This window comes from Choloepus didactylus, chromosome 17, assembly GCF_015220235.1.
Source record: "Choloepus didactylus isolate mChoDid1 chromosome 17, mChoDid1.pri, whole genome shotgun sequence".
NCBI lineage: Eukaryota > Metazoa > Chordata > Mammalia > Pilosa > Megalonychidae > Choloepus > Choloepus didactylus.
Window position 1 is genome coordinate 38,344,644 of NC_051323.1, and position 24,573 is coordinate 38,369,216.

At 36.5% G+C, this 24,573-nt stretch overlaps 2 protein-coding genes across 6 annotated transcripts in view; one reads left to right on the top strand and one right to left on the bottom strand.

Moving 5' to 3' along the window:
- Positions 1 to 24,573, top strand: part of LOC119512926 (probable G-protein coupled receptor 75) — a 237,164-nt gene that overhangs the window by 37,689 nt on the left and 174,902 nt on the right. The window lies entirely within an intron of this gene.
- Positions 1 to 24,573, bottom strand: part of ERLEC1 (endoplasmic reticulum lectin 1) — a 46,740-nt gene that overhangs the window by 1,061 nt on the left and 21,106 nt on the right. Inside the window, exons 11-14 of one of the 4 annotated variants that reach the window (XR_005212484.1) lie at positions 22,515 to 22,639; positions 20,962 to 21,039; positions 19,770 to 19,845; positions 2,697 to 2,880 (exon numbers count right to left, since the gene is read on the bottom strand). Coding sequence is in view for 3 of the 4 variants with exons in the window: in XM_037807752.1 (XP_037663680.1) it covers positions 15,686 to 15,757; positions 19,770 to 19,845; positions 20,962 to 21,039; positions 22,515 to 22,639 (351 nt within the window). In the remaining variant the exon portion in view is untranslated. Of the gene's footprint in view, positions 1 to 597; positions 2,881 to 15,385; positions 15,758 to 19,769; positions 19,846 to 20,510; positions 20,557 to 20,961; positions 21,040 to 22,514; positions 22,640 to 24,573 lie in introns of those variants that run through there. The other 3 variants (XM_037807753.1, XM_037807752.1, XM_037807754.1) reach the window with 3 other exon arrangements.

A 24,573-nucleotide genomic window follows, 5' to 3' on the forward strand; every position in this document is an offset into this window, starting at 1 on the left:
TATGCTTGCTAGTGGCCTTAGGAATTCCCTCGTTTACAGGAATTTGAATGACCCCACTACTTCAATGAAATAAACTTTTTCTCCCTCCAGGTGCTCTATTTTATGTCTTAAAGCACCATCTTTTCTCCAGGTCACTGTGACTTATTTCTTACATGGCCTAACATCAATCAAGTCTTGTTTAGCTGTCTGCAAGCTCCTTTTGCCTGCAAAGCAAGGTCTGTGAGGGCAAGCCAGAGACTAATTTCCTGGTAGTCTTTCAGGCTGCCACCTGATAGATTGACACTGATAGACAGGCACCCTCATATACACATTGAGATGACTTTACTCCACCTGGAACAGAGCCAAGAAACCCCAGTGGGAGCACAGCAAGTTTGGGGAGGGGCTAGCAATGGCACCACAATCTTCTTCCATCATTTTTCAAAGCTGTGTTTTCTTGCCCAATTACTGAAACCCTTTATGCGTTTTTAAAGAAGATGGCTCTGGAAGGTTTTGCTAGTTGTTCAAAAGTCCTGTGGGGGAATGGCAGCCTGGATCATCTTATGCTGCCTTCTTGGTCACTTGGAAGTTACAACCCCCTCTACTTTTTACATAAATACACTAAGCTGGTACCAAAATAAGTTCAGTTTTTTTTTTTTCTCTGAGTTCCATTTATGTGAGGTTTGTCCTTTCAACATTTTCCTGAGCCCTTGTTTGCCTGCAGCATGCTGATGAGTGGGAGATCTTTCCAATGAGGGAATCTTGATTTTCATGCAGTCTGATGTTTTACAAAATCTGGTTTGCTCAAATGCCAGATAGGCCTTACAAACTCAGGCACAAAGAGTGCTTTATGCCTGTTTTCTGGGGCAGCAGCACTAGGTTTCATAACCTGTATAAAGGCTTCATTTTCAACACATTTTCATATCTGACATTAAGAAGGGCTTGTGAAAGCTTCCTGCTCAGTTGTTTGGCTCTGCAACAATGTATGTCCAAGAAATTGTAAGAACTAATTAAATTATTATTTTGAGGAAAGATAAGTCTTGGAATTGTGCTCATCACAAAGAAGACACAGTGTTAGTCCCTTTCTGTGAGGAGTTTATAGAAAACCTAAGAATTGGAATGTTTTAAGTTTCATGAAGTGGGGGATTGAAAAATTCCTTTCTTGACCCTGGTGATCAGGGATGTTATTTCAATCAATGCTTTCTAGTGAGGGAAATACAAAAGAGGATGGAGACATAGACACTGCACTGTTGTTAGGGAGGAGATGCAATGTATGGAACAATGAGAAAGAACTGTAAGATAGCAGATAATGAATTAAATGATACTGTGGAGAATGAGTGAAAATGGAATATAGGACAGAACAAAATCTATAATTCTACTCCTTTTTCTTTCTCAATCATTGTAAAACAGAAAAAGATTTTTTTTTCCTTAAAGAACAAATACTGAAAAATGAGGAGTGTAAAGGGAATTGGAGTAGTTGGGGAAAATTTTAGAGGGTGCAGGTAAGGGAGGGTAAGAGTTCATTCATCTATTCAACAAATATTTGTTTAATGTCAACTTTATGCAAGGACTGAGGAGGAACAAAAGTAAGGCACATTCTTTACTCCAAAACAGAAAAACTAAATAAAAGATTAAGGAATTATCTTTATATTACTTAAATCATAAATATAATCTGAGTTTAAATTATCACCGTTCTTACAGTATTTATCATCAGTAAAGGAATTTCAAAGAAGGGAGTGTTTGATGGCATTTAACCAAGCCAAAATTCCCAAGGTGACACTTGAAAACTACTAGTGACTTTTCATTTGTTAGATTTGTGAGTTGCATTAGCTTAAGAAGTTAGTGGTGTTCCATTTAATAAAAACGTTATATGGAAAAAAAATGAGTGTCACATGTTGGTTGCCAGGAGAAAATCAATTGCTTCCCTCATTTTACAGGGCATTTCACTAAAGCCCTCCTGTGTTCTAAGGTGGGAGATGTTAACAGAAAATGTTTCTGTGAATAGAAAGCACTATTGCATTCTATTAATGAATGTGGACTCAGGAATCTGAATTGGTTCAAAAGATGGCTCAGCCACCTATAGTTGTGTAAGTTAGGCAACTTAGTTCAACTCTTTGTGCCTTGTTTTTATCTTTAAATTAAAGATAGTAAACCTACCTCATACGGTTGTGATCATATGTGATCAGGGTACATAAAGTACGCATAGAGCGAAGTATGTCAAAATGTTCAATAAATAGCAGCTGTCATTTTTATTACTACAGAAGCAGAGTCTGGGGTAGCCTGTCATCTCTGTGCCTAACATCAACCGAGCCTTCTGAAATTCAAGGAATAATGACCCAAGACTGGCTTTGTGGGGATGAAACACTTTTTTGGAGGTGGTTGATGAAAACTTTTCCAACAATGTGGTTTAAGAATATAAATAACTATAAATAAGTTAAGGAAACTAATCCGGGGAAAAACAACTGCCTTGACCAACTATTACTATTGTTTTGGACTATTTGTTGGACAGTTTGCAAAGTACTTCGCAACACATCACATACATTATCTCAGTTATTCCTCTTGAAAACCCTATGAACTACGTATTATGTCCACATTTATAGATAATGCAGTAAGTTGAATATGCCGTTTGTCCAAGATAACACTGCCTGGAAGTAGCCAAACTAATTTGATCCTAAGTCTGTCTCACATATGAGGACTACTTTGATACAGGTAAAACTTACCTCCAGGTATGAGATTTGGCATATATGTTTTCAAAAGGAAGCATAGTCACTTCATTTTATAATCACATATATTATCAGTGTCATCACTGTCTGAAAAAACGTGTCTCTAAATAAATCTTCTATTTTGTTGATTGATAAAATGTCTTCAGAGATGGCATTATCAGCAAAACTGCCCAGAAGCCTTCTGAAAGAAAACACCCAATGAAATGAGAATTTAGCTATATTTGGGTTAACCATACTTCTAGGATTTTATCCTACAGATATACCTGTATAGTTATGTATAATTACATTACGTACGAGGTTATAAATGTAATAGGAAAAGACAGGAACAAACTAAATGTTTATCAGCAGCAGATTAAATAAATTATGGTGTATTCATTCAATAGAATCTTATGTAGCCAAAAGAGGAATGAGGTCCTTGTTCCTTACATACTGAAATGGAATTATATCCATTAAAAAACAGAACAAAATAAAAAACAGAAACCGATTAAAAAAGGCCAGGATGGAAGTCGATATATGGTTTGTTATCATTTGTGTACAGACACCCATGCACACATATATTTGTTTAGGCATAGAATCTTTCTGGAAAAACAACAATATTGGTATTATTTCCTGTCCTTGGAGGACAGGAACTAGGAGCTAGGAGAGAGGTGAGAGAAGCACTTTTCACAAAATTACTTTTGTATCTTGACCTATTGGGAAAAGTTCCCTACCTAAACATTGTTTCATATTATTTATTTATTTAAATAAAATATGTACTGATTATACATTTAAGAAATTGCAAGGATCATTTTTGATTGCTGGGAAAAAAAAGGCTAAATTGTAGAGAGAAGCAGAAACTTTCCTTCTTGAGGTTCTGATTTATTATATATTTGGGTCAACATTTTCTTACAAGTATCTCTATAAAGTTATAATGTAAATACTATTTTTTAATGTGAAAAGGCATAAATTTCCCTTTATACACAACTTCTCATTTACCTATCATATAATGTCCAATGCACCTGTAATCCTTTAAAATAAATATGATTCTTTTGAGGAAACAGAGCTAGATCAAACATATTATTAAAGGAAAACATGCATACTAAATAAACTGTCAACTCTGTTGAGGATAAAGACCATTATTTTATATACTTATAAAATTCCCCAGTTCCTGACAAGGTTCTCAGAATATAATTTCTCAGTCAATGAAGAGTAAATTGATTTATTGGTTAAATGAGCAACTCCATCAACAGTATAAAATGGATAATTCCCTGTAAACTGGCTTCTAGATAGTAATGTTAATTATTTGAAATAACATAATTTAGTACCAAATGCTTAACAAGCACCTGTTGTAATTGTTATATTTGTGAAATTAGCATTATTTGTATCAACTTTTCTCTTAAAAACAGATAGTAGAAATACCAAAGAATAAAGAAGAGACTACTAATGGTCATGTTTACTAATCTAGTACCATAATTCTAGTCTTAGACTCTCCCAGGCAGCTGGAAGGATAGGAAGAGGTAAGAATGTTGGAAAAGGGTAGTTCTTAACTTGTGGCCTCATTTTTTCTTTAACAAAACTCAGGGTTTAGCAAAGAGCACTGCTTTGGCTGGAGATTGAAACATAAGTTTTTAATTCAGATGGTAAAAGAGGCCCTCAGAGTATCCAGAAGGAACTGGCATCAGCCTCAGGAACTGGGGAGTTTCTTCTTTGCATTCAAGTCCTTTCTAATATCTTTTTAGTCAGTTTTGGTATGACATGGTCCTGAATCAGATACATTCCAACTACATTGCCAAAAGTAAATCCAAGCAGGAAGGGCCACTGTCCTATTATTTTTTAATCCATGGGATAATGTTTGGAGCTCTTAAATGTATGAATTCATTTTTACTGATATTAAGGACCACTAAGAAGTAACTACAAACTGGTTATTTTACTGAGGACACAGATGTGCCAAGCTATCAGAACAGAATGAAGTTCACTGTTTTTGGTTAAATTATTGCTAAACCCTTAAGGAAATTTAATTAATATTATTATTACATATTTACAAAATGAACTGTGTGCTTCAGGAAAATGTACAGGAAGATAATTTACATTTTTTCTTAAAATCAAGGCAAAGCACAATTTATGTTATTTCAAATAAATTGTTTTCTAGTACATTTCAATAGAATTAATTATGCTTTGCCTCATGTGACAATTCCATTTTCTGAAACCTGATAGGGGCATTAGTTTAGTTAAAACTAGGCAACATAGTTAACAAGACCACTTAGCCAGGAACATGTAATCTACAGTGCTGCAATAGGGTAGAAGTGAAGAATTAGGGCATCCCTGTCACTTCCTTTACATATGTAATGCCCACTCTTCCTTCAGAATTTTGTGTTGACATCTGTCCTGGTTTGAATGACTCTAAGAACTGTCAATGGTCCATATATTAAATATTAGAGTCTTAATTTCTCTTTTGCAGATGAAAAATTATAATTTCTAACATTCTTTTCCTACAACCCACTGGATCATCCTGCCTGCTTGTACCCACTTTTCAGACTACTAGGATATGAGATAAAGCATGCCCTAGAGTGTATAGTGGTCCATGGTCTCTAACACCCTTGCCAAACAACTGAAAAAAAGAAATGGAGAAATGGATTTTCTTTTAAGGCACATCAGCATGGCAACTTATTTTCACAACTTTTACCTCAACAGCTCATTATAACATATAACATCCATAGATATGAAAGATACTTCTATTTCTATGTTCAAATGGAAATGCAAATACTGGCAAGTAAAGTCACCTGGCACTAGGAATAGAACTTGAAATTGGATTCTAGAGTGGTGGCTGATACTTATTTTCATTTGAAGCTCTGATTGCAAATCCTATATTATTCAAGATTTAAATGTTCACCTTTATTTTCCTGTTTAACTTAAACCCTTTTTGCTGGAACTTGTTGCTACAATAATTTGGCCTGATTTTGTAGTAGGTAGATTAAGCACTGTCAGAGAGGTCAGGCCCCTGTGTATGAGACTGACTGAAAAGGGTAGTTCACTAGGGACTGTATATAAAGCATACCATTCAGTTAAGCTGAGACAACTTGTTGTCCTTTGTTGCCAACATTCCTTTAAACAAGGATATAAACTAGGGCTGGGCTACAGGCCACACCTAGTGGCTTTTTGAAGAAAAGCAAGTAAAACAAACAAAAAAGACATACACGCAAACATTTGACAAAGATGAACCACTAGTTATTCCCTGAAACTCTAATCTGGATACAAGATGGTTAGTATGTGTGAGACTGTTGAAAGTGAATTTCCTAGGTCAGCGGTTCTCATTCACTGGAGAATGTATTTAAAATAAAGAGAATCATTTGGGAAGTTTATTGAATATACAGGTTCTTAGGCCCCATCCCAAAGAGTCTGATTTAGTAGGTTTGGGAGAAATATTTTTCAAAGTGCTTTAGGAATATTGTAGCTGAGTCCTTTCCCGTCCCTATTAGGAATTCAGCCTACTTATATAGAAGGATGACTATGATGGTGGCAAACAATGTGAGATCAAATGAGACGTCACAGATTAGGGACCTAAGATTTAAAAGGCATATGAAGACCCCTGGCCTACCCCGTATCCTCAAAGAAGTTGAAGCTATGTTAGTCAAGACAGAAGGCTAACTATATTAATTTTTAACTTTTTACTTTGAAATAATTATATGACTTCTATTTTCAAGAATCTTCCTTGGTAAACTATTCCAGTAGAACTGGGCAACATTGAGAAAGGAACTAGCATTTACTGGGAACCCAAAGTCAAGTGCTGGAGCTAGGCTTTTTATATATAATTATTGCATTGATACAACCACCTTATCATCTCACTACTTTACAAAAGAGGAAGTGAGACTCAGATGATCACATAGCTAGTAAGTTAAAAGACAAGATTTGGACCTTCATCTGAATTTAGTGAGTGCTCTTTCTAAACATGCTGTTTCTTACTAAAATCCATAAATAACCTTCAGGTAGTCAATTGTATTAACCTTTCCTTAAACTACAGTATCTTTTGCCAGAACCACTGAAAAGGAGAACACAAACAATTTTGTGGCCACTTTCCTGTCCTTGTTATGTATGTCTAAAACGTGTGCAAAGGATAATGAAGAAATTAAAGGAACTCAATTATCTGCCGTAGACTACATGACAACACTACTTGTGAACATTTTATTCACTTCTAAAATAAATATTATATGGTAATGTGTTATCAAACTAAAAATTGTGGCAAACAGTGGGAAAGTACAATGGATAACCAGCACAGTGTGTTTTGTTAAGAGTAAACTATCCCAAGTCAAAAAAGAAGAATCACTGACTGCTTACACCAGATACACATTTTGGGGGAAAACACACTCATTACAATGGAGAAAGAATAGATAAAAGTTCTGGCAGAAAAGTGACCTCCTCTAAGAAGGAATTTCTTGAGATTAACAAAGGTGAAGAGGGAGAGACAACTTAGATGTGAGGATCTACTGTGGGCCCAATGTCTAGTTTATTGCCTGGTAGAAAGCAGGTGATAAAAATTTGTTGAAAGGATTTTTTTTTTTTTTTTTTTTTTTTTAATCAGATAAAATATTTAATAAATGTCAGATATTTTCAGTCACACACATACATATATATATGTATATATACATATGTTTTTAAATTTTGCTTAGTCCCATCCTACAAAGGATAGAGTGCATAGACTAACAAGACTTTTTTTTTTTTTTTTCTCTTTTTTTCCTCAATCATCACCCTATTGAGATATACTCACACACCACGCAGTCACACAAAACAAACTGCAGTCTCGACTGTCTACAGCACCATTACATAGTTGCACACTCACCACCCAAATCAATCCCTGACACCTTCACCAGCACACACACAAAAACAACAAGAACAACAATCAGAGTGAAAAAGAGCAATTGAAGTAAAAAAGAACACTGGGTACCTTTGTCTGTTTGTTTCCTTCCCCTACTTTTCTACACATCCATCCATAAACTAGACAAAGTGGTGTTTGGTCCTTATGGCTTTCCCAATCCCATTGTCACCCCTCATAAGCTACATTTTTATACAACTGTCTTCGAGATTCATGGGTTCTGGGTTGTAGTTTGATAGTTTCAGGTATCCACCACCAGCTACCCCAATTCTTTAGAACCTAAAAAGGGTTGTCTAAAGTGTGCATAAGAGTGCCCACCAGAGTGACCTCTCGGCTCCCCTTGGAATCTCTCTGCCACTGAAGCTTATTTCATTTCCTTTCACATCCCCCTTTTGGTCAAGAAGATGTTCTCCGTCCCACGGTGCCAGGTCTACATTCCTCCCTGGGAGTCATATTCCACGTTGCCAGGGAGATTCACTTCCCTGGGTGTCTGATCCCACGTAGGGGGGAGGGCAGTGATTTCACCTTTCAAGTTGGCTTAGCCAGAGAGAGAGGGCCACATCTGAGCAACAAAGAGGCATTCAGGAGGAGACTCTTAGGCACAAATACAGGGAGGCCTAGCCTCTCCTTTGCAGCAACCGTCTTCCCAAGGGTAAAACTTATGGTAGAGGGCTCAACCCATCAAACCACCAGTCCCCCATGTCTGTGGTCATGTTAGCAACCATGGAGGTGGGGTAGGCGAATACCCCTGCATTCTCCACAGGCTCCTCAAGGGGGCACTACATCTTTTTTTTTTTTTTTTTTTTTTTTAACTTTCCCTTCTTTTTTCAAATCACCTGTATGAAAAAAAAAGTTAAAAAGAAAACAAACATACAATAAAAGAGCATTTCAAAGAGACCATAGCAAGGGATTAAGAAAAAGACAACTAACCTAAGATAACTGCTTAACTTCCAACATGTTCCTACTTTACCCCAAGAAAGTTACATAATATAGCAACATTTCAGTGAACTTGTTCCTACTACAACCATCAGAAATTAACAGACAATAGTCATTTCTGGGCATCCCCAGAACGTTAAATAGCTTATCTGTTCTTCCTGGATTATTGTTCCCCCTTCCTTAATTGCTCTCTACTGCTAGTTCCCCTACATTCTACATTATAAACCATTTGTTTTACATTTTTCAAAGTTCACATTAGTGGTAGCATATAATACTTCTCTTTTTGTGCCTGGCTTATTTCGCTCAGCATTATGTCTTCAAGGTTCATCCATGTTGTCATATGTTTCACCAGATCGTTCCTTCTTACTGCCGCGTAGTATTCCATCGTGTGTATATACCACATTTTATTTATCCACTCATCTGTTGAAGGACATTTGGGTTGTTTCCATCTCTTGGCAATTGTGAATAATGCTGCTATGAACATTGGCGTGCAGATATCTGTTCGTGTCACTGCTTTCCGATCTTCCGGGTATATACCGAGGAGTGCAATCGCTGGATCGAATGGTAGCTCTATATCTAGTTTTCTAAGGAACTGCCAGACTGACTTCCAGAGTGGCTGAACCATTATACAGTCCCACCAACAATGAATAAGAGTTCCAATTTCTCCACATCCCCTCCAGCATTTGTAGTTTCCTGTTTGTTTAATGGCAGCCATTCTAACCGGTGTTAGATGGTATCTCATTGTGGTCTTAATTTGCATCTCTCTAATAGCTAGTGAAGCTGAACATTTTTTCATGTGTTTCTTGGTCATTTGTATTTCCTCTTCAGAGAACTGTCTTTTCATATCTTTTGCCCATTTTATAATTGGGCTGTCTGTACTATTGTCATTGAGTTGTAGGATTTCTTTGTATATGCAAGATATCAGTCTTTTGTCAGATACATGGTTTCCAAAAATTTTTTCCCATTGAGTTGGCTGCCTCTTTACCTTTTTGAGAAATTCCTTTGAGGTGCAGAAACTTCTAAGCTTGAGGAGTTCCCATTTATCTATTTTCTCTTTTGTTGCTTGTGCTTTGGGTGTAAAGTCTAGGAAGTGGCCTCCTAATACAAGGTCTTGAAGATGTTTTCCTACATTATCTTCTAGGAGTTTTATGGTACTTTCTTTTATATTGAGATCTTTGGTCCATTTTGAGTTAATTTTTGTGTAGGGGGTGAGGTAGGGGTCCTCTTTCATTCTTTTGGATATGGATATCCAACTCTCCCAGCCCCATTTGTTGAAAAGACCATTATGGCTCAGTTCGGTGACTTTGGGGGCCTTATCAAAGATCAGTCGGCCATAGATCTGAGGGTCTATCTCTGAATTCTCAATTCGATTCCATTGATCTATATGTCTATCTTTGTGCCAGTACCATGCTGTCTTGGCAACTGTGGCTTTATAATAAGCTTCAAAGTCAGGGAGTGTAAGTCCTCCCACTTCGTTTTTCTTTTTTAGAGTGTCTTTAGCAATTCGAGGCATCTTCCCTTTCCAAATAAATTTGATAACTAGCTTTTCCAAGTCTGCAAAGTAGGTTGTTGGAATTTTGATTGGGATTGCATTGAATCTGTAGATGAGTTTGGGTAGAATTGACATCTTAATGACATTTAGCCTTCCTATCCATGAACATGGAATATTTTTCCATCTTTTAAGGTCCCCTTCTATTTCTTTTAGTAGAGTTATGTAGTTTTCTTTGTATAGGTCTTTTACATCTTTGGTTAAGTTGATTCCTAGGTACTTGATTTTTTTAGTTGCTATTGAAAATGGTATCTTTTTCTTGAGTGTCTCTTCAGTTTGTTCATTTCTAGCATATAGAAACATTACTGACTTATGTGCATTAATCTTGTATCCCGCTACTTTGCTAAATTTGTTTATTAGCTCTAGTAGGTGTATCGTTGATTTCTCAGGGTTTTCTAGATATAAGATCATATCATCTGCAAACAATGACAGTTTTACTTCTTCTTTTCCAATTTGGATGCCTTTTATTTCTTTGTCTTGCCGGATTGCCCTGGCTAGCACTTCCAGCACAATGTTGAATAACAGTGGTGACAGCGGGCATCCTTGTCTTGTTCCTGATCTTAGAGGGAGGGCTTTCAGTCTCTCACCATTGAGTACTATGCTGGCTGTGGGTTTTTCATATATGCTCTTTATCATGTTGAGGAAGTTTCCTTCAATTCCTACCTTTTGAAGTGTTTTTATCAAAAAGGGATGTTGGATTTTGTCAAATGCTTTTTCAGCATCTATTGAGATGATCAATTGATTTTTCCCTTTCGAGTTTTTAATGTGTTGTAATACATTGATTGTTTTTCTGATGTTGAACCATCCTTGCATGCCTGGAATGAACCCCACTTGGTCATGGTGTATGATTTTTTTAATGTGTCTTTGGATTCGATTTGCAAGTATTTTGTTGAGGATTTTTGCATCTATATTCATTAGGGAGATTGGCCGGTAGTTTTCCTTTTTTGTAGCATCTTTGCCTGGTTTTGGTATTAGATTGATGTTAGCTTCATAAAATGAGTTAGGTAGTGTTCCATTTTTTTCAATGTTTTGAAAGAGTTTGAGTAAGATTGGTGTCAGTTCTTTCTGGAAAGTTTGGTAGAATTCCCCTGTGAAGCCATCTGGCCCTGGGCATTTATTTGTGGGAAGATTTTTGATGACTGATTGGATCTCTTTGCTTGTGATGGGTTGGTTGAGGTCTTCTATTTCTTCTCTGGTCAGTCTAGGTTGTTCATATGTTTCCAGGAAATTGTCCATTTCTTCTACATTATCCAGTTTGTTGCCATACAGTTGTTCATAATATCCTCTTATAATTTTTTTAATTTCTTCAGGATCTGCAGTTATGTCACCTTTTTCATTCATTATTTTGTTTATATGGGTCTTCTCTCTTTTTGATTTTGTCAGTCTAGCTAGGGGCTTGTCAATCTTGTTGATCTTCTCAAAGAACCAACTTTTGCTGATATTTATCCTTTCTATTGCTTTTTTGTTCTCTATGTCATTTATTTCTGCTTTAATCCTTGTTATTTCTTTTCTTCTACTTGGTTTAGGATTGGTTTGCTGTTCATTTTCTAGCTTCTTCAGTTGATCCATTAGTTCTTTGATTTTGGCTCTTTCTTCCTTTTTAATATATGCGTTTAGTGCTATAAATTTCCCCCTTAGCACTGCTTTTGCTGCATCCCATAGGTTTTGGTATGTTGTGTTCTCATTTTCATTCGTCTCTATATATTTAGCAATTTCTCTTGCTATTTCTTCTTTAACGCACTGATTGTTTAGGAGTGTGTTGTTTAACCTCCAGGTATTTGTGAATTTTCTAAGTCTCTGATGGTTATTGACTTCTAATTGTATTCCATTGTGGTCAGAGAATGTGCTTTGAATAATTTCAATCTTTTTAAATTTATTGAGGCTTGTTTTATGTCCCAGCATATGATCTATTCTGGAGAAAGTTCCGTGAGCACTAGAAAAGTATGTGTATCCTGGTGATTTGGGATGTAATGTCCTGTAGATGTCTGTTAAATCTAATTCATTTATCAGATTGTTTAGGTTTTCAATTTCCTTATTGGTCTTCTGTCTGGTTGATCTATCTATAGGAGAGAGTGATGTGTTGAAGTCTCCCACAATTATTGTGGAAACATCAATTGCTTCCTTTAGTTTTGCCAATGTTTCTCTCATGTATTTTGTGGCACCTTGATTGGGTGCATAGACATTTACGATTGTTATTTCTTCTTGCTGAATTGCCCCTTTTATTAGTATGTAGTGGCCTTCTTTGTCTCTCAAAACATCCCTGCATTTGAAGTCTATTTTATCTGAGATTAATATTGCTACACCTGCTTTCTTTTGGCTGTAGCTTGCATGAAATATTTTTTTCCATCCTTTCACTTTCAGTTTCTTTGTGTCCCTGTGTCTAAGATGAGTCTCTTGTATGCAACATATTGATGGTTCATTTTTTTTGATCCATTCTGCGAATCTATATCTTTTAATTGGGGAGTTTAATCCATTTACATTCAACGTTAAAACCGTGAAGGCATTTCTTGAATCGGCCATCTTATCCTTTGGATTATGTTTGCCATATTTTTCCCTCTCTCTATTAATATCCTTTATTGTACCCATACCGAATCTCTTTAGTACTGAACCTTTCTCCAAGTCTCTCTGTCCTGTCTTTGTTTCTCTGTCTGTAGGGCTCCCTTTAGTATCTCCAGTAGGGCAGGTCTGTTGTTAGCAAATTCTCTCAGCATTTCTTTGTCTGTGAAAAATTTAAGCTCTCCCTCAAATTTGAAGGAGAGCTTTGCTGGATAAAGTATTCTTGGCTGGAAATTCCTCTCTCTCAGAATTTTAAATATATCGTGCCATTGCCTTCTCGCCTCCATGGTGGCTGCTGAGTAGTCACTACTTAGTCTTATGCTGTTTCCTTTGTATGTGGTGAATTGCTTTTCTCTTGCTGCTTTCAGAACTTGCTCCTTCTCTTCTATGTTTGACAGTGTGATCAGTATATGTCTCGGAGTGGGTTTTTTTGGATTTATTCTATTTGGAGTTCGCTGAGCATTTATGATTTGTGTATTTATGTTGTTTAGAAGATTTGGGAAGTTTTCCCCAACAATTTCTTTGAATACTCTTCCTAGACCTTTACCCTTTTCTTCCCCTTCTGGGACACCAATGAGTCTTATATTCGGACGCTTCATATTATCTATCATATCCCTGAGGTCCATTTCGAGTTTTTCAGTTTTTTTCCCCATTCTTTCTTTTATGCTTTCATTTTCCATTCTGTCATCTTCCAGGTCACTGATTCGTTGTTCAACTTCCTCTAGTCTTGTACTATGAGTGTCCAGAATCTTTTTAATTTGGTCAACAGTTTCTTTAATTTCCATAAGATCATCCATTTTTTTATTTAGTCTTGCAATGTCTTCTTTATGCTCTTCTAGGGTCTTCTTGATTTCCTTCATATCCCGTACTAGGGTCTCATTGTTCATCTTTAGTTCTTTGAGTAGCTGCTCTAGGTGTGTCTCTTCTGGTCTTTTGATTTGGGTGCTTGGGCTTGGGTTATCCATATCGTCTGGTTTTTTCATATGCTTTATAATTTTCTGTTGTTTTTGGCCTCGTGGCATTTGCTGTCCTTGATAGGGTTCTTTTAGGGTTTGTAGACCAGTTGAAGTCCTTATCTCTAATTTATCAGATCTACAGCTTCGTGGAGTACACTTTCTCTAACTAACCAGCAGGTGGCGTCCACGAGCCACCTGTTCTCCACAAGCCAGATCTCCCCTGCTTAGCCTTTTTGGTGAGTGGGGGAGTGAGTCTTGTGGGGCCCAATTGGTGTCCCAAGCTTGCGTGTGTCGTTGGTGTTGCCTGCCCTGTATGTGGGGCGTGTTTCTGGGCAGTCGGGGAGGGGGGGTGGCCCTAACAATCAAATCTCCCTGATGATCCTAGAGTTTTAAAGCTACTGCAATAGTCTAATCCTTCAGTTCAGTCCTGCCACAGTTTGTCTCTGCCACTGACCCACAAGTCTTTGGTATTGGCGTATGGCTCCTGAGACTTGCAAGTGGGCCCCTCTTCCAGGCTGTGCACCCCGGGTCCTCTGTTGAGGGATGACTGTGCTATGTCACAGGTGAGTGCCGTCCCCCCAGGGCAGTTCTGGGCTGCTGGGCTGTGTTGGGAGGCTCCCAGTCTGCTCAAATGATGGCTGAATGGGGCTCTGTTAATTCACACTGCTCCCCCTTCCCAGCTCTGGGACATTCAGCTGAGGTTGCAGGGAAGGCTAATGTCCACGCCCAGTTTTGTGGTGTGTGCCTGTTATTTGAAGCACTTCCGTCACACTGGGTTGTCTGGGGCAGCTCTGGGCTATGGGGCTGGTGATGGGCAGGAGTGTTTCCTGTCCACCAGGATGGTGGCTGTGAGCGGACACCCCCCTTTTCTTGGGAAGTTGTGTTGTTTAGTGAATTTTCTCAGCCACTGGATTATTGCCTTTTGTCTCAGCGCTCTCTTATTTCTGCTCTTGACTTGACGTGCCCAAATTTCAATTCTTTGAAGCTTTCTGTATTGAGCTTCTTAGAGTAATTGTTTTAGAAAAAGCAAAAAGGATTTAAAAAAAAAAAAAAAAACGGCCCTCCTCAGAGATCTAATGGGTTATTGAAATGCTAATAGACAAAGCAACCAGAGCCATTAAGGAAAGGTGCCCTGGGCAGAGAGATCAGCCTTGCTTCGGGATTTGCATATGCGCCTCAAGGCCTGATCTCCGCCCTTCCCCTTTCTGTGTTCACCAGAACTCCAAAAATCCTCTGCTTTTACTTTGGAGCTTCTCGTGTTGTTTTCCTTCTATGCCCGTCTCCTCTCTGCTGGGCTGGCTGCTCTCAGAGTCTCTGGTGTCTGGCCTCAGTCTATCTATGGTTGGAGTTTGAATCAGTAGAATGAGTTTCCGTTGAGAGCAGCCACTGCAATTCTCCCTTCTCCTTCCTGGAGCTGACAGCCCCTCCTCCCCCGGGACTGAGCCTGGCAGGGAGGGGCGCGGGTCCCCTGGCCGCAAAAACTTACAGATTTCGCTGATCTCAGCAGTTCCACGTTTTCATGAGTGTTGTATGAAGTATGCCCAAAGACAGATTGCTCTGTGGTGTCCAGTCCACGCAGTTCCTGGCTTTTTACCTACTTTCCTGGAGGAGTAACTAAAACATACAGCTCACCAGTCTGCCATCTTGTTGTTGAAAGGATTTTAAACTTAGAGTTTACATATTTTACTTGGTCTCTCATTTAAACATCCTCCCATTGATTTCTATCTTTCTTCATTATCTTTACTTTATTAAGTAGTTATATACACTATAATATATATAATTAAGTCTGCTATTAAAAATCTTCCAGTAGGTACAACCATTATGACATTTAATTAGTCTGGACTTTAAATTGCCTGGATGAGATTTATTTTGGAATCACATAATCCAAACAAGAAAAAAACACGCAAAATCGTTTCATAAGATACAACAAAAATGAAAAAAGTGAGACAAATGTCTGCCTTCGAAGTTTATCAATAACCTCTTATATACACATATATATTCACAAAGTGGTTGAGAGTCCTTTTATACAATCCTTTAGATGAGGTCCAATGGCTGAGAGTTCAATAATGAGACAAATGGTCACAGAAGATAGAAATCATCATGACTTTCAATGACCTTTTCTTTCCCCCAACTTTATTACCCTTTAGTTGGGGAGAGAAAGAAGTCCATTTTCATCTGCTGTATCTAAGATTTTACAGATCACTGGAGATTCAACCTAAAGAACAACAACAACAAAACTATTAAAAATTTGTCAAGCTGAACACTTTCTTCATTCAGTATTATTCTGGTGAATGAATCAATGTATATACATCTGCTAAATGTATACAAGTCCTTGTTTTGAACAAACTACCTAATGTTATTTTTACAAATTGAGATTTTTAAAAGTAAGTTTTTAGTAATTCATGTAAAATATCAGATAGGTAGAGAAGGTATTTTTATCTCTAAAGTAAAAGAACCAAAAGAGAAAAGGAGGAGAGGGCAGGAAAAGAGAGTAATACATAGCTGGGGCTTACACAACAAAAATAGAAAATGATGGCAAAACAATCAGTAGTATGTACAGTTCAAGTAAAAGGCCAAGAAAAATTTAACCATAATTTTCTGGATGATGATCCATTTTTCCAGTTTACTCTGTGAGAAAATATTATAACTTAATTTATCATGAAGTAGTACTTCCTTAATAGTAAATAAAGGGATTTAAAAAAGAATTATGATGGGCTTTTTAATCACTTTATAATAATAATTAACATTCATTGATGGTTTGCTTTAAGTATTTTTCATGTATTATTTTATTTAATCTTTCAATAAACTTATGAGGCAAGTACTACTTTAATTTTCATTACACAGATGAAGAATCTGAGGCACAGAGAAATTAAAAACTTGCCTGAAGTCATAGTTCTAGTAACTAACTAGGCTGGAATTCATCCTGGCAGTTTGGATTCAGAGCACTCACTTTCTGCTCCTTAACATCCCAAAGAGTTAAACAGTCTGAAATAGTTCCAGTGTTTAAGTTCTCATCCAGGATGACTGGGGTAAGGGGTAGAGGTAGGAAGTAGATATGATAGACACATTACTTATTATTTTTAATGGTATAAGAAACCCACTTTTTCATACTAGATTTTTGTTTGTTTGCCAGCTATCACTAATTTACTAATATGCCCTTGAGTTAAGTAATTTAACTTTCCTCTCAGGGAAATAGAATTTTCTTATTTTGTTTTTGATATTGAATCTAAATGAGGAAAAGTATTCTATTCCAACTACCTTTTAGTAACAACTGAAGGTCAAAGAGTATGTGGGTAAAGACAATGAAATAATCTTTTGTATCTGGGTAGTTATAATCTTTCATTTTTGATCCCATGCCTGAAGACTTCAACGTAGAGAGCTTGTCAAGATATTCTGATTAGTATTCGGCAAAGAACTTTCAACTCTAGGATTCTTTTATAGTTACTTTCAGAGAGAAGAAAATAAAATTTTAGAAAGCCTTTCCAATTGTAAGTATTAAAATTCCAGGATTTGGTTTCCACTTCCTGTTAGGATGTAAAAGTCACAAACTGCTCTTATCCTAACATAAGAACAAGCTGGATAAGCTACAAAATTAATTTGTTCTCCTTTTCTTTAAACTGTCAGAAGATGATTCAAAGAAACCTAAATGATCTAAAATTCAGAAAGAGACCTGTGGATGCTTTAATTCCTTATGGAGCAGTGGGAAGAAGAAGAATCTGGAAAGAGAAGGATGAGAAGAATTTGTGTAAACTGAGTGGAATTTGCACAAGCTGACTGGTGTGACGATTTGGAAGCCTGAAGAGCCCCAGCCACAGAGTGAGTGTGTACTCACCCAAATCTCCAAAACACTCTGAGAATTCATCAAGGGTAAGGCAGCAGCTGCCAAAGGCTGATAAGGGCAGGAAAGATGAGCTAAATCCAGTGAAACACTCTTGGACTTAACGAGTACAAGAAGAAACTGCTGGCTTCTGAAGGTTAGAGTTGTGGGAGGAGGGCTGAGAGAAATCCCCCTGAGGTTCTCTGGACCGTCACCGAGTACAGTACAGAGGCATTCTGGAGGATGGGTGCAGGGTAGCAGGGTTCAGAGAGAGTTCCTGAGGCACAGGAAGCTGGAAGCAGAAAAAATTCTCCAAATACTCAAAAGCTAGCAGTTGGGCTGTAAACAGAGACAGCAAATAAACAGTTTGGAAAGCAGATGGCTGGGCTTAAAAGAAAATGTTGGAATCTCAGATCTCTAGCCCTGCTGCATGGTAAGTCCTAATCCCACCCTGAAAATATTTGAAATCAACGGTGAACTGAACTTAACCAAAGCTGGGATCAAGTCTTGGTCCAGCTTAACCACAGATTAAGTTGACCCACCCCATTACCTGCTTGATAGAAACAGCATGCTTTTTTCTGGAGGTAAGTATTATTTATTTTTGTCTTTCTTGTTCTTTTACAAAATGTCCAACATATAATAAAAACTATGAAATACGCAAAGAAGCAAGAAAAAGTGATCTATAGTTAAGCAAAGAAACAACCAAAAAAACCAACTCAAAGATGGGCCAGATGTTGAAATTATCAGATGAAGATAATTATAATAAATATGATAAAAGAAATAGAGGAAAAGGTAGATAATGTGTGAAAAGATGGGAAATTTCAGCAGAGAAAAGGACACCATAAAAAAAAAAGAACATTTCAAATGGAAATTTTAGAAAAGAAAAATATATCAGAAATGAAGAATTAATTTGATGGGCTAGACTGGACACAGCACAGGGAAGAATTAGTGAATTTGAAAAGACGTCAATGGAAATGACCCAAATAGAAACAAACAACAAAAAAGAGTAGGAAAAAAGAAAAAGTATATGATAGTTTGGGGCAAGTTTTAATTACACATGTTTAATAGAGGAACAAAAGAATCATGCAGAAGAAATATTTGAGATAATGGCCAAGAATTTTCCAAAACTGATGAATGACATCAGCACACAAATCCAAGAAGCTCAGGGAATCCCAAACAGGATAAATATAAATAAAACCGCATTTAGGCATAACATAACCAAAGTAAGAATTACAAAAATTCTAGAAGAAAACAGGAGAGCATCTTCTTGCCTTTGGGACAGCAAAAATTTTTTACAGCACAAAAAGCAGTAGCCATAGAATGGGAAAAATTGATAAACCGAACTTGATTAAAATCTAAAAAAAACAATTTTGCTCCTGAAAAGACATTATGAAGAAAATAAAATAGGCAAGACACACATTGGAAAAAAAATATGTGCAATACAAACACAAAGAACTCATATCCAGAATGTATTTGAACTCCGATAAACAACAAGAACATAACCAATTCAATTTAAAAAATTAGTAGAAGACTTGGCTAGACACTTGACAAAAGATACATGACTGACAATAATCACATGAAAAGGTGATCATGATCATAAGGGAAATGCAAATTACTACCACGAACGTGGCTAAAATAAAAAACACTGATAATTACCATATGTTGATTTGGATGCAGAGCAACTGGACTCTCATACATTGCTGGTAAGAGTGTAAAATGTTGCAACCACTTAGGAGAACTGTTTGGCAATTTCTAATAAAGTTAAACATGCATCTAATCTATGACTCAGCATTTTCATTTGTAAGTATTTACCCAAGAGAAATGAAAACATATGACCACAAAAACACTTTTAAATGCTCATAGAAGTCTTACTCATAATAAACAAAAACAATCTATAGAAAAATGGAAAACCAAACCTGTAATACTCACACAAAAGAATTTTATTCAGCAAAGACAAGAGTGAAAAGATAACGAAGTAATAATACATGTAACATGGCTGAGTCTCAAAAACATTATGTTGAGCCAGACAGGCCAGTCACGAAAAAATTCTATTACTCTATTCATATGAAATTCAAAAAGATGCGAAACTAATCAGACAGTGGTTGTCTTTGACAGGGAGAAGACATGGACTGGAAAGGGCTATGAGAGAACTTTCTGCAATGACAGATACCTTGTTTTGGATGATAGTTACATGGGTATATACAATTATCAACACTTATCAAACTAAACACTTAAGATCTGTGCATTTTATTTTATGTAAATTATACCTCAATTTAAAAAGGTGTCAGGTTTAACAGAAGTGGTATGGGATTATAAGTCTTGGAAACTTCTAAGGGGCCTCTCTAGGCTTAATACCAGAAATTAAACCATGGCCCAAAACTGAATTTCTGATTTTTATATTTTTACTTACCCCAAGAATATACTGACATGAGTGAGGCTCTAGCATATATACAGTAACAGCATGAGGAGAATCTGATTCTTTACACCTACAACAGAAAGTACTTTAGGATACTGCCCAATTCATACAGTAAGATTATTATTTTTTTTTATTAAATTCAGTTTTATTGAAATACATTCACACACCATACAATCATCCATGATATACAATCCACTGTCCACAGTATGGTAACATAGTTATGCGTTCATCACCACAGTCTATCTCTGAACATTTTCCTTACATCAGAAAGAACCAGAACAAGAATAAAAAATAAAAGTGAAAAAGACACCCAAATCATCCCCCCATCCCACCCCATTTGTCCTTTAGCTTTTATCCCCATTCCTCCACTCATCCATACACTAGATAAAGGGGGTGTGATTCACAAGGTCTTCACAATCACACTGTCACCCCTTGTAATCTACATTATTATATAATTGTCTTCAGGAGTCCAGACTGCTGGGTTGGAGTTTGGTAGTTTCAGGTATTTACTTCTAGCTATTCCAATACATTAAAGCCTAAGAGGTGTTATCTATATAGTGCATAAGAATGTCCACCAGAGTGACCTCTTGACTCCATCTGGAATCTCTCAGCCACTGAAACTATTTCGTCTCATTTTGCATCCCCCTTTTGGTCAAGAAGATACTCTCAGTCCCACGATGCCGGGTCCACATTCATCCCCGGGAGCCATTCTCTGCGTTGCCAGGGAGATTTACAACCCTAGGAGTTGGGTCCCACGTAGGGGGGAGGGCAGCGAGTTCACCTGTCGAGATGGCTCAGTTAGAGAGAGAGAGGGCCACATCTGAGCAACAAAGAGGTACTCAGGGGGAGACTCTTAGGCACCATTACATACAACTTTAGACTTTCCTTTGTGGTAATGAGCTTCATAAGGGCAAGTCCCATGCTTGAGGGCTCAGCACATCAAACCTCCAGTCCCAATATTTGTGACAACATACGCTAGGGGATCAGCATCTTAAAGTTTAGAGATAGGCCTCAGTAAGATTATTTTTGATAGTTTCCTTCTTAAACTATAAAAAGCCCAATTAAGTGAACTCTGTATAATTTTATGATGATTATAATCATAATTAATTTTATATTTACATTTTTTTTTCCATAGGGAGAAGTTGAAAGAGAAAGGCATAAAGAATGAATTGGTAGTCCAACTTACTTTAGTTTTACAGTCACCTGTCTTGGTTTGTCAGTTATATCACAAATATCTCCATTCCCATAAAAATGTGACACCATCCTGAATTGGAGAAACAAACAAACTTTATTAAACTAAAACCTCACTAATTTAGAATAAATATATAAAAGGAAAAGTTAGAAGATGGTTAAAGGGATCAGTTTTGCATTAGTAAAAAACTTGGCTATAAAATATTCTTTAAAAATATATATTTTTAGGGATAAGTTACAGAGGAAGTCTCTCATATTTTATAAAGAGAATATAGAGATACTTTCCACTGGTTAATAATAATGGCCTTCAACTTGCATATTATTTATATATTTGTTTGTATACAAATAGTTATGGTTAGATGCTTTAAAAAAAGTTATTCTTTTAAAGTTAACCTTTTCCCCAGCCCTTGTATATTTTTTGCTTTGTGGAACATAGTTTTCTGATCTTCCATTCTCCATTTAGTTAATCCCATTAAAATACATCCATAGGTAGGTAGTGCAAAAGTCCAGGCCAAGCTATAAACTCCAAATGAGGAGGATCTAATGAAAAGCTTTGATTTTGCTATTCTCACACACCCATGCTTCAATATTTGTTGCACATGAAACATATACGAGCTATTTTCACAGGAAGCATATACGAGTGTAAGAAAAATCAATCTCTTCAATCTGTTTATTATATTACACTACTTAAATGTCTGTCTCTTAATTTTCCTAACTTTGATTTTGTTCAGCCAGAAAAGCCAGCACATTTTGAAATTGGAGTTTGTCAATACCGTCCAAGCTAGGAGAGACAAAGTTAACACCTGAGAAGGAAAAAGAATGAATAACAAATGTCACTGTCAACAGACTAAAAGAAAAGCTAAAACTTAGTTATTCTTGGGGACTTATAGATTAATTTACTTCTATTTTAACAAAATATACCTATATAGCACAAAAGAGATGTGAGGCAGTTTTTTGAAAAGCCACTGTAACGTTCAACTGTTTCCAACCATTACCTTATGAAAGCTAGGCAAGAAAGGGACATGCTAGAGTATTTTTATAGAATTAAATACCTCAAAGAAGAAAAGATAACACACAAAAGGAGAAAATGCTTTATAAGAGTCTTAGACCTAATATTCAGAATTGAGCAATTATTGGTATAAACACCACCATCACTCTTGCTACCATCATTGGAAGAGGAAGCAACGTTTACTGAATGCCATTGACAGGCACTATGCTTTATATGAATTACCTCATTTAAATGTCCACAACAATCTTATGAGGCAAATATATGAGACAAGAAAAGTGAGGTTTTAAAAAGATTATGTAACTTGCCTAAGGTAGTAAGTGAAGAATTGCAACAGAATCCAGGTAGTCTGACTCCAGAGACTGTGCTCTTATATATTACACTGTGTTGCTTCCTTAAGAAAAGAAACTAACCTGAGAGATGTCCCCTAAAAAAGACTGGACTAGGGATTTTACTTAAGTGTTTAAATTTTTGTGTTTTTAAATATTCTGAGTTTTTAATTCTACTAATCAGATCCAAAGGCAAATAAAGTTAATCTTTACCTGACTGTCTGGGTACCATCGTCTTGAAGATGATAGGCTCTAGCAGTATTCTTCTTAGCCCATTCAATATGCTCTTCTTGGTTCCATGTTCCCACAACCACAGAGGTTTTCCCACTATCTTTGTCCTAATACATGAAAAAATATTTGTGATAATGTGTGGTTCACGGCATTAAGGAGACATTTATACAGATGACCAATACCTGTAAGTTGAAGTCATCCTTATTTACACACTGGATATCTACATTTAGATGTGATGATTTAGTCATACTCAATGAGTAGAAATTTGAGCTCATTATCTTTATTCCTTGTTTCTGTGAATGATGTAACTACTTTCTAGTCAGGCTAGTTCTAGGTCTAGAGCCATTTTTTACTCTTCTAACTCCTTCCACTCCTTCATCTATCAGTCCTGTCAATTTTTCTTTCCTGGAGATGTTCTTGCCTTCAGATTCTTTCTCTAACATTCCCATTGACAGCCTCTTACCAATTTCCCTGGCCCGACCTGCGAGTTTAATCTTTCATACCTAGATATTACAACCACATACTACTGTAATTCTTAGTTAAATCTTTTGGTTTATCTCTTACCCTGCAGCCAAACTGAGCCTCATTTTATATTACTTTTACTCTTTCAAATGCAAATCTTCAAGCTATGCTGGTTTTCACACTACACATTTGACACTACCCTTATTTCAAGACTGTTGAGAAAATTCTGTCCTCATTTTGCCTATCTTCTGAATTTCAATTCACAATGAACTTTTCCACTACAGTATTACTTTATTATTTTTAAAAACAACAACATACACAATCTTATCTGTGCACTACTAGGTCCTTTCTTCTTTCATTCCTTTATATTTTATGCCAGGTATCATGCTGGGCATGAATATACATCTGATTAGTAGAGTTAAAAACCCATACAGCGGCAAAGGAAACAAGCATAGACACTGCCCTAATGGAGCTTATTGCTTGATGGAAGAGAACAGAAACATTCTTTCAGCAACTAGACTCTAAATTCCTAGACAGATGGGGATTAAAGCAGCAGAGTCAAGTGTTTAAGAGGTTTGATTATGGAGCAAGACTGCCTGGGTTTGAATTCCAGTTTCACTATTTACAACCTATGTGATTTTTAAGCAAGTTACTAAACCTTTGTTTCCATTTCCTCATCTCAGAACAATACCCACCTCTGAGGATTGTTAGGGGGATTATATGAGTTAAAATGTGTAAAGTACTTAGATCAATGCCTAACACAGAGTGAGCACTATTATTTGTAAACTATTATTATTTATAACTCCCAAAGCACTGAGCAGAGTTTCTCAAAAAAGTTTTAGGTTATATGACCTTAGCAAAAATAAGTTTGATAAAAGCTAGTGTTGGCAAGTCTTTGGAAAACAGCCATTACTAACGAGAGTACAAACTGTCAACTTTGGAAGGCAATTTTCCAGTATGTATTTATTTGACCTAGCCATTAAAATTAAATGCTTCATATGAATATACTCATAAAAGTACACCAATAAAACAATTTAAGCATGTGCATTAAAATACCGTCTATAACTGCAAAAATCAGAAACAATTTAAAGATCCATCAATAAAGGTCTGGTTAAATACATAGTGGGTACATACATAACCCTCTGCTGAAAAGAATGAGAATGACTGTTGCTGACATGAAAAGATTTCCAAGATACTAAGTGAAAAGAACAAGTGTAGAGAACTGTGCTTACTATGATCTCTTCTGTATAAATAAAAAGGTTGTATCAACATTTATGTATACACATTTTTTTTTCTTATGGATGGTTTACTAAGCAAATGTTAACAGCAGTTACTTTTGGGAAGTGGGACAATGGTGGAGAATAATAATTTCACTTTTCATTTTAAATTTCTGGTATATATTCTTTCAATTAAAAAGTCATTGGGCATTATGTAGGTAATAGTTAGATGGTACTTTAATCCTTTTTCTGTATTAAAATAACAAATGTTACTAAAAATAAATAAAACATCTGCAAAGGAGAAAGGGTAAATGGAAAGAATACTTAGTTTACAGACGCTGCATATATATTTGATATGATTT